This window comes from Sus scrofa, chromosome 12, assembly GCF_054392235.1.
Source record: "Sus scrofa isolate SSC_HxYL_T2T_F1_AM1 chromosome 12, Sscrofa_HxYL_maternal_Yorkshire_Landrace_v2.0, whole genome shotgun sequence".
Classification (NCBI taxonomy): Eukaryota; Metazoa; Chordata; class Mammalia; order Artiodactyla; family Suidae; genus Sus; species Sus scrofa.
Genome location: NC_139394.1, coordinates 41,538,439 through 41,550,614, shown reverse-complemented (window position 1 = coordinate 41,550,614; position 12,176 = coordinate 41,538,439). Strand labels below are relative to the sequence as shown.

The following is a 12,176-nucleotide window of genomic DNA, read 5'->3' as shown; positions in this document are numbered from 1 at the left end:
CTCTAATTAAGAAATGCTATTTTTTGGAGTTTCTGAATATACTCTTAAGAATAGAAACTGATGGTGTTCCTGTCATGGCTCAGTTAACAAATCCAACTAGGAACCATGAGGTTTCGGGTTCTATCCCTGGCCTTGCTCAGTGGGTTAAGGATCACAGCATTGCCGTGAGCTGTGGTGTAGGTCGCAGACGTGGCTCCCGAGTTGCTGTGGCTCTGTCGAAGACCAGCGGCTGCAGCTCCGATTAGACCCCTAGCCTAGGAACCTCCATATGCCGAGGGAGTGGTCCAAGAAATGGCAAAAAGACAAAAAAAAAAAAAAAAAAAAAAAAAAAAGAAAAAAGAAAAGAAAAAGAAATGGATTTTGGGAGTTCCAGTTGTAGCTCAGTGGGTTAAGAACCTGACTAGTATCCATGAGGATGCAGGTTTGATCCCTGGCTTAAGGATCCAGTTTGCCACACAGGAATGCATCTTGGATCTGGCGTGGCTGTGGCGTAAGCTGGTGGCTATGGCTCCAATTCGACCTCTAATCTGGAAACCTCCGTATGTTGTGGGTGAGGCCTTAAGAAGACCAAAAGAAAAAAAAAAGAGTAATTTGAAAACAAATCCATTTAAACATGAAGTTGGGGGGATTTTGAGGGCAGTATTTGTATAACTCATTGTGGAAAGAAACTGGCTTTGGGTGTTGAATGTTATTTCAGACTTTTCCTTTGGATAGTTCAAGAATGCCTTCATATTTGTCATGAACTTGAACCCCAGTGAAGGATTTTTTTTTTTTTTCGTCTTTTTGCCTTTTCTAGGGCCGCTTCCACAGCATATGGAGGTTCCCAGGCTAGGGGTCTAATCGGAGCCGTAGCCACCGGCCTGCGCCAGAGCCACAGCAACGCAGGATCCGAACTGTGTCTGAAACCTACACCACAGCTCACGGCAATGCCGGATCCTTAACCCACTGAGCAAGGCCAGAGATCGAACCCGCAACCTCATGGTTCCTAGTCGGATTCGTTAACCACTGCGCCACGACGGGAACTCCAGGAATTGTTTTTAGTCTGTGGACTGAAAAATGCAGTACTAAGTGCATGCCCACTAAGTGGCAAGTACTGTTTAGAAAGAATGAAAAAAGGTAGTCCCTAGGGAGTCAATGCTTAGTCATACGAGGCAGGCCATTGGTCCTTTTCTTCTCGTGTGGTTTTTGTATTGTATTTGTGTCTATGTCGTACACAAAATGAATTTTGGTATCTTTTGGTGCAATCCAGTAGAGGAACACAGTGAATATCTCTTTAGGCTGCGGCTGTCATCACTTCTGATTGCCGATGTGCTGTCTTGTCTCCCACTTGCTTACCATGGACTTCTAGGAGAATATGAGTGTTCAGAGGCAGGATGAGGGGGATCATGAAAGGCTCTCAGAGGGAGGTCGTGATCCATTTAAATCATGATTCCTAATCTGTTCCAGGTAGAAATTGTAACGCACACTGGACCCCACAGGCGTCTGTGGATGGGCCCACAGTTCCAGTTCAAAACCATCCATCCCTCAGGCCAAACCACAGTCATATCATCCAGTTCATCTGTGTTGCAGTCTCACGGTCCAAGTGATACACCACAGCCCCTGTCGGATTTTGATACAGATGATCTTGATCTCAACAGTCTCAGGTAAGAAAAGGTGGAGATTGAGTTGAGCAGATTAATATGCTCCTGTTTGAACAAACACCTTTGATGATGGTTATAGTTCCCCTTTTCGCCTCGCACTGTCATGTTGTGGAATACATGCACGGTACCTTGTGATTCATTATTCTTGATGAGGAATCTTAGGTGAGATCTCGTCACATCCAATAATTATTTCTGTGCTGGATTCTACTGCCTTAAATCTAATGCTCAGTCCACTCTTTTTTAAAAGCCATCTCATTTTATGATTGCTACCTCGTCTTTCTATTATTAGATTTTTTTAAAAAGTAATTGAGAATGTTTTGACTTTTGCATTCTCAGGTAGGCTTAGAGTTTAATTTGTTGTGCTAGGCCTTGACGCATAGGGTACAACAGGCAAGGAAGGGCTCTGTCTACTCTAATATTATCTCCCTTTCCTTGTCTTCTTTTGTAAAAAGTTCTACAGTGTATTTTTATTTGCATCTAAAATAGCCCTCTGATCTTATGTTTGCATCTCTGTTTAAAAATTGTGGGGAAATGTGTCCCGGTTACATGTTGGAAATGCGTCTTTCTTCTTCCTCTCTGTCAACGTTAGTAACAAATCTTTATAACAGAGCGAAAGCTGTTGCAGAGATGGAGTGAGCCAAGATGTTTCTTCTTTAAGAACAGCTCATATAATAAAGCATATCTCTTGTGAGACCTTTTTAAGTACTTTCATTTTTTGTTTTTGTTTGCTTTTTCTTTCTTCCATATTTTTTTTGCTTTTTTTTGGTCCAGTATGTTTTCTTCAGCTTTCTGGAAATGGCCCTTTTCCCTAAGATGTCAGGCAAAATATTGTAAAATATGATCTATTTTGAAGAAGTCAAGTAGAGTCAGTCCTCAGCTTAGTGATTCATTGCATATTCATGTGTTTACAGGTCATTCTCTTACTTAAATGTTAATAAGAAAGCGTTTAAAATATACAACCCATAAAACTGTATTTCCTCTCTTTATTAAACTATTCACAATATTCCTTCCCCCCCCCCCTTTCTTTTTCTGATGACTGTCACCTGCTGGTATAAGACCCTGTCCCTTTTCTTTGGAGGACCTCTCCAACTCCTGTATATACAGCTTTGTTTTGGGGGTTTTTTTTGCTTGTTTGTTTGGTTGGTTTTTTGTTCTTTTTTTTGTTTTATTTTATATTTTTATGTTTTTTGTTTGTTTTTGTTGTTCTTTTTCTCCCTTGTGTGTGTGTGTGTTCTTTGTTTTTGACCTTCTCTACCACTCTTAGTTACCCCTTACTTCCAACACAATTCTTTTTGTGGGGGGGTGGAGCGGGGTAGACGCATCCGCAACAGCATATGGAAGTTCCCAGGCTAGGGGTCAAATTGGAGCTGTAGCTGCTGGCCCATGCCACAGCCACAGCAATGCCAGATCTGAGCCATGTCTGTGACCTACACCACAGCTTCCGGCATTGCCGGATCCTTCACCCAATGAGCGAGGCCAGGGATGAACCTGTGTCTTCATGCTTACCAGTCAGATTGTTTCCACTGAGCCAATGTGGGAACTCCTAGACACAATTCCTAGTTAACTTGCTTCTTCAGACAGAGCTGCATTCCTGAAATCCTTCCAGAATTTTCCTTGACTTTTCCTTTTCTTATACTAAAGAGCATCTAGTATTTATCTTTAAATTGCTTGTATTTGATTAGAATATTGTCCTATTTGTTGGACACGTGTAAACAATAGAAACCTTTATGTTAGTCCTAGGCTTATAAATTTCCTTTGATTGTACATGTAGTTTATATTTTAAAATTTTAGCATATAGGCCCTTGGTTAAGTCTTTAATCCCCTTAGAACATAGTTTTGGTGGAAATTTCAGGTTTGACTCACATCGCTTCAATTATGTGTCCTCTTGAGTACCACTTCTCACCCAGCATCCACTTAGTAAACCCAGTCTTTATAGTCTCCTCATTTCTGTCCACTGTCACTTTATTCTCCCTCCTCACCTCTGCTTCATCCCCATTTCTTTAGGCTTACGTACAATAGTGCTCTGGCTATTGACTTTACTTTCTCATTTAAATTTTGAAGCCTTGTTTAGATTTGTTGGCTCAGTTATACCTAGTGCTTTGTCCTGTACCCTGTATCACTAAGAATTACATGCTATATTCTTGTGCTGTGATAGTCTGCCTCTCTGTATCCTGACCAAAATGGGCAACAGCCAGGTGTATTGTTGGCTCTCATATTGTTATGTCACATGATATGGCATATCCATATTGTTATGGATAATGAGGGAATCAGGCATGGCTAATTTCATAACAGCTCCTTATTTGGAGTAGGGATTTAATATTTTTAAAAGGTCAGTGAGGAGTTCCTGTTGTGGCTCAGCAGGTTAAGAACCTGACGTAGTGTCCTTGAGTATGCAGGTTCAATCCCTGGCCTCTCGCAGTGGTTTAAGGATCCAGCGTTGCCACAAGCTGTGGCATAGGTTGCAGAAGTGGCTTGGAATCCGACCTTGCTGTAGCTGTGGCATAGACCTCAGCTGTAGTTCCAATTGAACCCCTAGTCTGGGAACTTCTGTATACTGCAGGTATGTCTCTAAAAAGAAAAACTAGTTTTCTACTCGAATTAGCTCAGTTTTATTTTATAGTTTTGTTTCTTCATCCATCAGATGACTTGATTTATATATGTATGTTGTGATTTTTTTTTTAATTTATTTTTTTTTTTTTTGGTGAGAACATTTAACTTCCATCCTTTTAGGAAATTTCAATTCTGCAGTGCAGTTTTATCAGCCGGAGTCACCATGTTACACCTTGGATCCTCACACCTTAATCTTGTTATTGTATTTTAATTGATATGAAATTCGCATGATATAAAATTCACTGGAGAATTCAGTGGTTTTATTGAATTTACTGTGTTATGCAACATCCCCACTATCTAATTCTGCAACATGTTCATCACCCCTACCAGTATGTTTTTATTTTTGTCTTTTTTGTTATTATGGAAAATTTCAAATATATACAAACATACTTAAAGAGAATAATAGACTAAACCTCATATATCTATTGTCCAGCTTTAACACATCAATCCACAACCCGTCTTCTTTCTTTTGTACCCCTATCCACCCCCCACCCACAACTCTGGATGATTCAGAAATTCCAGTCCTACAAATTAAATTAAAAATAGGGAAAGCATTAGGCCACATAAGTTGCTTAGACTGGGAGCAGGGAGGGGGGAAAAGCTTTCATTTGCATGTACTGAGCATATCTAACAGGTTAGCTTCTTTTCTAGGAACTTTAAAGAAACTGCTTCTTTCTTCTCACTGGCCCAGATTTGCTTAGGCCTGCCCATCCCAGTGCTAATTAGTTTATGCCATAAGATGATGGGATGGCCATGGCTGGCTTAGGAAAATGAGGCAGGGTAAACTCTCATATGGGGTAGTACCCCAGGTTGTCCGCTGTAGCAGTGATTAATATTTGTATATCAGCATTTCCAGCTTGAAGTACTAAATAAAATGCATCATTTCCCATCTCCTTTCCATTTCTTTCTTTCACGTAACAAAGACACATACATTCAAACTTTCCTTTGGATAACGACTGTCTTTTTGCAGTCATACGTGGCTCGTCTGGCTTCTGTAATCTGTCCCATGGGGCTTATCAGCTTCTTATCTTCCACCAGTATCCACTATGAACTCTATGCTTAAGCCAGGTTCCTCGAGATGCCCTGCTTTTATCATGCTTGGTCACACATGCAAGGGTTTGCTGGTTCTACTTCTGTGTTTAAAGGGCACTCCCGTTCCTTTGCATGTATACACATCCTGTTAACTATAGACAGCTCCCGTTTCTATTACATTTCCACAGGATCATCTCAAGTCTGCTGTGGATCTTGCATTCATTCACCCCTTTCCTCATTCTGAACTTTTATTACGTATTTCATTCATTTTCACACTGTAGTTCTCTTTTGCATCAGTCCTGAATGCCCATGTGCTCTACTGTATATTTGCACATAGACCTTGGGTTTTGGATTTTGTTTCTGCTTGTTCCTGGAATAATACTGCCACATGATTAATATTCAGCTAGTATTTCTTGAATGAATGAATCACCAGACATGCATGCTTATATTGTCTTTATTCCTCTAAGGTTGCCTGGGACTCTAAAATCTTTTAGCCATACGGATATTTTTATGTGAATAGTATTTATCTAATACAGCTGGAAACAGACTCTTGGCTTTTATAGATTTATCATTCCCAAGCAACTTGAAGTTGTATGTAGTAAATTGCAGTTTTTTGGTTTGTTTTTTTTTTAAGGGCTGCATCCACGGTAGATGGAGGTTCCCAGGCTAGGGGTCAAATCAGAGCTGTAGCTGCTGGCCTATACCACAGCCACAGCCATGCCAGATCCAAGCCGCATATGCAACCTACACCACAGCTCACAGCAATGCCAGCTCCTTAACCCATGGAATGAGCCCAGGGATTGAACTTGCATCCTCAGATACTAGTCAGGTTTGTGTCCACTGAGCCACGATGGGAACTCCTTAAATTGCAGTTTCGCTGCGACTCTTGATTCTTCATGCTAAGTGGTAATTTGATGGAGGTAACTCGGTTAAACAGTGGTGATCCTAGCTAACCGCCTGGCAGCTGCATTCCAGCACAGCATGGTTATCTTCTGCTTGTTGTCATATATAAAGTAACTTTGAGTAAGGATCTTAAGGGTGTGAGTGAAGATTTTGTATCTGTTAATGCTGTCTTTTAAGGAAGACCTTGCTGGCTATGGTTCTATTCAAAATTTGAAGATTCTTAAAACTCTCTGTTTCCTTAGCAAATGCCAAAGGTTTTGGTATAATGTGTTTTGTGTCCTCTCCCATTCTGCTTAATGGATCCCTTTAAATTAATGCCAGTTTTCCAATCCCTCACTTGAGATTATTGAAAAACATGCAAAGAGACGAAGGGGCCCAGAGTATAGAGAATGCTGTGCTTTAGCCACATGTAGAGTTAGGAACTGCAACTCCCCTGTTTAGAAGAAATGATTCTGTAATGGATAGGGCTATTCCAGCATTCCTGATTTAAGGTCTGTTATAGCAAGCGACAGTTTTGATGCCGGTAACATATGTGAATTAAATTAAATTGCATTGCAGGATCCAGCCAGTCCGCTCTGACCCAGTCAGCATGCCAGGTTCTTCCCGTCCGGTGTCTGATCGAAGGGGAATTTCCACCGTGATTGATGCTGCCTCAGGTAGAAAACTACCTCCAAACTGTTTACCGGGTAGTTCTGTGCATTTTTAGTTTCTTTTCTTGAAATGTAGAGTATGTATTTTTGTGCCTCTTCCTCTTCTTTTTTTTTAGGTGAGGGCGGATATAAGTGCACATGTGTGTGCATGGGTGTGCATGTGTGTTAAAACAATACTGTGCCCATCGTTGCTGCTAAACAGCGCCATTCATTTAAATATTGCTGAGGCTTTGGTGGAGTTGGCACTTGATTAAATGTCATGAACACAGTATCGAAGGCTACAGGGTTGATGACTGTTTCGCCTTTGATCTCTCAAATGTGGAGAAGCAACCTTGACAGAGAACGTAAATACAATATATGGATTCAATTTAGTCGACCTGTTGAGTATCAAAGTGCTGGATATGTGGACGTAGAGAACCCAAATGCTGTAGCTTAAGGGGTTTGAGTATTGAAAGCAGAAAGTTTAGAAATTCATTAATTTAACTCTATCATAGTGATTAACTTCCTCTCCTTGGACTCAAGCTGTGGATATGTATCATCAGGACTGGAAGTAGAGCTTTCCTTTTGTAGGTGATAGTTGCTGTGTTAGTATTATAAAGTTGTTTTCTGCCAGGTCCATCAGGTAATAGAATGGTTTGTTAACAATACATTTTCTCATCTCTAAAGGCAGTGATAAAGAAAATAAGGACAGTGATGCTTTCTATATGGAGCAGCTGTGGAGCATCTGAAGCGAGCATACAGCAGGGTTTCATCAAAAAAAAAAAAAGTCTCTTACAAGTAGAATTATTAAACACTCGGCATTAGTCAAACAGTTGAGTCTGAAGGGATTTTAATCTACAGCTATTTCAAAATCCCTGGAGACGACTGATTTGATTGAGGCTTAAACTGTGAAAGAAAATGGAAACAAACACAAAACTGATTTGTGAAGGTCACTTTTAAAAGACCAAAGCTTCTGTTTCTGATTCTGTCTCTGGATAGATTTTGAAGTTGGAAAACTACTGGGTTTTGTACGTTTTCTTGGCTTTCTGAACTTTTCATCAGGGGATTGTACCTTGTGTCTGATGGAGCTGTCTATATCCAGGGCTGTGCTTCAACTTGTAATGTGAACATTTTCTTCAGAGGACTCATACTTGCGCCTCTGCTTTAACTTGGCAACTGCGGTTTCCCCTGGAAATAAGCACAGAAATGTGTAAAGTTGCTAACCTTGTCCCTAACTGAGATATTGCGATAGGTGACTTAAACAATACATCTTTTTGAAAGTTTCAGTTTGAGAATGCTAACAGATCCTGCTCATCTGGAATTATCATTTAGAGTTGTGAATCCTGGAAATGATGTATTTTAACCTAAAATATTTTATTCAAGATTACAATAGTAGGCTTTACTGGTTTGGGGTTTTTGTTTGTTTATTTTTTCATTCTTAAACTACCATATTATTAACTTTTTTAGAGTCAAGTAACTAGCTATTGGTCAAGTCAAATGCCTGCCACTAAAGCAGTTACCATGTAGTTATTAAATTTGCCATATTCAGTGCTACAGTCTGGGGGTAATACTTTATCTCAACTTTAGCTATTTGTAAAGTTATCTCATGCCATAGAGAGGAACTTCAGTGGACTTTGGCAACCATAGTTTTGTTTAACTCTGTTGCAAGAAGAGTTTTTTTTAATATATATATAATATATAATGGGTTTTTTTTTTTTTTCCATTATAGCTGGTTTACAGTGTTCTGTCAATTTCCTACTGTACAGCATGGTGACCCAGTTACACATACATGTATAGATCCTTTTTTCTCAGTTGATGTTTGAGTAAGGAATTAGATCTTTGCCCTTGACTTACTTATATTTCCATCAGAGACACATGTAGGAGTTTCTATGATATTGTTTTACAACTCCGAGCCTCTAACTGACAGTACTAATCTTTTCAGTAGAGAGGACTTCTGTTATTTTTCTCAGCCTATTTTCATTCCAAAACCATAGTTGTTTTCAGAAAGATGGCCAGAGCAATGATATGCGTGTGTTGCTTTCTCTAACTGAGCTAAGCACCCCAGGAGATGAGGAATTAGACTCGTATGAGTTATTCTCTACTTCTCAAATGGTTTGGATCCCTTTTGTGAGTGCATTTATTCAGTGGGTGAATAATGTATTGTTGGGGAAATTTCATCTGTTTTATCTAGTAGGACCACTCTTGTAATGGTCGTATTTTTCTATTGATTTAACAAGAGAGAGGTTAAATGATTTGAATTCTTTATGAACGGAAGTTTTTGGGAATATTCTGTTTCAGATTCTTCTATTAAAAAGAATCTAATGAGTTTTTATAATTGCTCCTAAACCGGGAAGTGTGTCTCTGATTATGACCCTTGTATTAGAGTCAGCTTCAGGTTACGAAGATGCTCATCTGGAGTTTGGATTACCTTTGCTTAGAGGGATCTGACCCATGTGGCGCCTCCTCTTCTCAGGGTTCATTGCTTTGTCTTACCTTCAAGCAATTTAGATGATTCAATGTATTGGAGTGTTTTGTTTTCATTTCTTTACATTGAAGTATAATTGATTTATAATGTCCTGTTAGTTTCGGGTGTACAGCAAAGTGACTCAGTTATACATACATATGTCTATCTATTTTTTTCAGATTCTCTTCCCCTATAGGTTATTACAGAATATTGAGTATAGTTCCCTGTGTTCTACAGTAGGTCCTTATTGTTTATCTAGTTTATGTATTATAGGGTATATATTTTAATCCCAAAGTGTATTGTTCCTACGGCAGAGTTTATAGCCATCCCTCTATTTTGGTGACATCTCTTGCTCTGTCTAAACTAGTGGTAGTATACTTATTTTTTAATATAATTACTTTGCAAAAGAACAGAATTAAAAAACAATGCGGTACGATTAAGTCATTTGATGACTGTGATAATTTTCAAAGTGAAAATATTTAAACCGTGGGTCTACATATTCTGTTTTAGTTAGCCGTGTATTAATCTCACAGCATTATTCTATTGAAACTAAAAGAGATCAGCAGAGCATGGTACTACCCTTGCTAGCAGATGTTTTTTTCACAACTTCTTGATCATCTGGTACATCTGTGCTTCATTCCTTCTCATAGAATCACATTTCCTTAGATACCTATGAACCAGCTTCTTGCTATCCCTATATGTGTGTATATTTTAGACTCAACAGATCTATTACTGCATTATAAGTCGATATTAGTTCCCATTACCTGTTTCATTTGATCTTTGGTGATTCAGAAGACACTATCCTACCTCAGATTTTGCATTAAGATAATTGATAATTAATTGCATTAAGATAATTGACCCCCTTGCTGTACAGTGGGGAAAAAAAAAAAAAGATAATTGATAAGATGTTCCCTTCTTGACTAAGGAGAAGACCATTCTGGAAATGGTTTTTATAGGATGTACCCATACACACAGGCTACATAGAGCATCTGGGATTTGAAGGAACTGCTCCATTTTTCCTTTGTCCAACGGAGTAACATCAGTGTCTGAATCATGGCCAGTATTTCTAGACAAAGCACTTCATGGATTCCTTACGTCCTTCTTTCCTCTGTACATTCCTTTTCATTAGGTATCTAAGAATTTCTTTCCACTGTTTGTCCTTGGTAACATGTGTCCTTGTTTTGATAAAGCTGTAGGACCTGAAGAGGGAAAAAAAACATTGTCGATGTACTGCTCAAACTTCGTCTTCCACAGCGGTGACTGAAGTTCTGGTTCAAGACTTGCAGGCTGTACTTGTTGAATATCTTAATAACAACTCTAATTGCTTTTGAGTCATCCATACAGAGCGCCTAGAAAGATCTGGTTCATCCTAAGTTTGTTTGTCCTAGTTTGTAGTTTTACTGTGGAAATTGATGTTTACCAAGAAAGTACTCAAAGCAACTGAGATTTAAAGACAAACTTACGCCTGGCTTGTATGAAGAACAGACGTCTTTGTCAGACTGACTCTACTAAAGTAAACATTTTCTAGAGAAAATGTTATTAGACGTGGTGGAAACAGCATTAATGTACATTCCTGGGGAAGATAACAGTAGGAGAAAGGAAGAATGCAACAGAGAAGTAGAGAGAGCTCTTATCCTTCACGGCAGCCTTTGCTACATAAGGTATTGTTATATCAGGTCTTTCACTAAATAGGGACAAAACTTCAGACCTGGTATTCGCTGTTGCTCTTGACTCTAGAGATGTTATTTTTATGGTATAATTGGAGTCATCTAAACAATTTCTAAGGAATTAATTAATTCTGGCTCTCAGTTCCTAAGTCTTCTGAAAATCAAAATAATGTTTTGTTCGAAGAAAACCCAAACCGATTTTGATTTGGTTGATTTTATAATGGTCATTCGTGCCTGCTTCACGTGTTTGACATTTGGTGCATCCAACCTTTACAAAAAACAAGTAAGACCTACAGAGAAGTCCGATGGGGGTGAGCAACAAGGATGTAATTCGGACCATCAAATCTCTGCTGGAGGGGCATTCTTATGTAGGCATGCTCTTATCTTGCAGACATTTTTCTGATGTGTTGGAGAAGCATATTCCTAAGGATTAAATTTCATTGTATTGCCTGTAGCCATTCCAATCTGAAGCAGGCAAACTTAGTCATTGTATCTAAAGCCGTCAGAGGCATAAGAGATGCCAGTGGTACAAAACAAAGAGATTTATAAGAAATACCATTCAGTCTACCATGATGAGGCCACTTACTTGCTGCATGGTTTGAAAACTAGAACTGAGCCATAGAAGCCGTGACATTATAATCATGGTCTTGAACTTTTGCTGAAACCTTCTACAAGTCATGTTTCCTTCTGTCCATTCTTCTCTGCATATGTAAAAGGAATTTAAGTCTTCCTCTGCAAAAATTTGTTTCACCTTTTTGGGCATGAATATGTTCACGTTATTTCTTAAAATAATCCCCAGATATAAAGGATATAAAGTTCTCTTGAAATATTGAGATATTGACAGGTTTCTTCGAATCAATGATATGGTTTTCATTCAATAGAGTTCCAGATATTCTCTGTGATTATAAGGTGACGAAAACTCCAGACATACTTGTACCTTGGGTATTCAGAGCCTATGTGGGATCAGTAAGAGGATTATGGATGAGGGTGAAATGAAAAGAAGGCTTAGTCCTGACCTGTGAACAGTCCCTCAGAGGGGAAAAAGGAGGTCAGTAATTTTACTTTGACACTCTTTATACTCTAACAGTAAATATTGCAACTAAGATATTAAGATTGGCTTTTTCATTAGAAATGAAGAAGTTTCTGCATTATTTCAGCCATTCTCTAGTAAACACCTACTGTCTGTATGGAATCAAAAGTAAGTTTTTAGAGGTTAAGAACATAGGGAAAA

The 12,176-nt window shown here is 38.9% G+C and overlaps 1 protein-coding gene across 23 annotated transcripts in view; it reads left to right on the top strand.

Annotated features, from left to right (window-relative positions):
- The window catches only part of BCAS3 (BCAS3 microtubule associated cell migration factor), a 580,731-nt gene that overhangs the window by 290,243 nt on the left and 278,312 nt on the right, over nt 1–12,176 (top strand). For 22 of the 23 annotated variants that reach the window (XR_014821299.1, XM_084985051.1, XM_084985045.1 and 19 more), the window contains 2 exons: nt 1,447–1,643; nt 6,744–6,841. Coding sequence is in view for 22 of the 23 variants with exons in the window: in XM_084985051.1 (XP_084841177.1) it covers nt 1,447–1,643; nt 6,744–6,841 (295 nt within the window). In the remaining variant the exon portion in view is untranslated. Of the gene's footprint in view, nt 1–1,446; nt 1,644–6,743; nt 7,518–12,176 lie in introns of those variants that run through there. The other variant, XM_084985053.1, reaches the window with a different exon arrangement.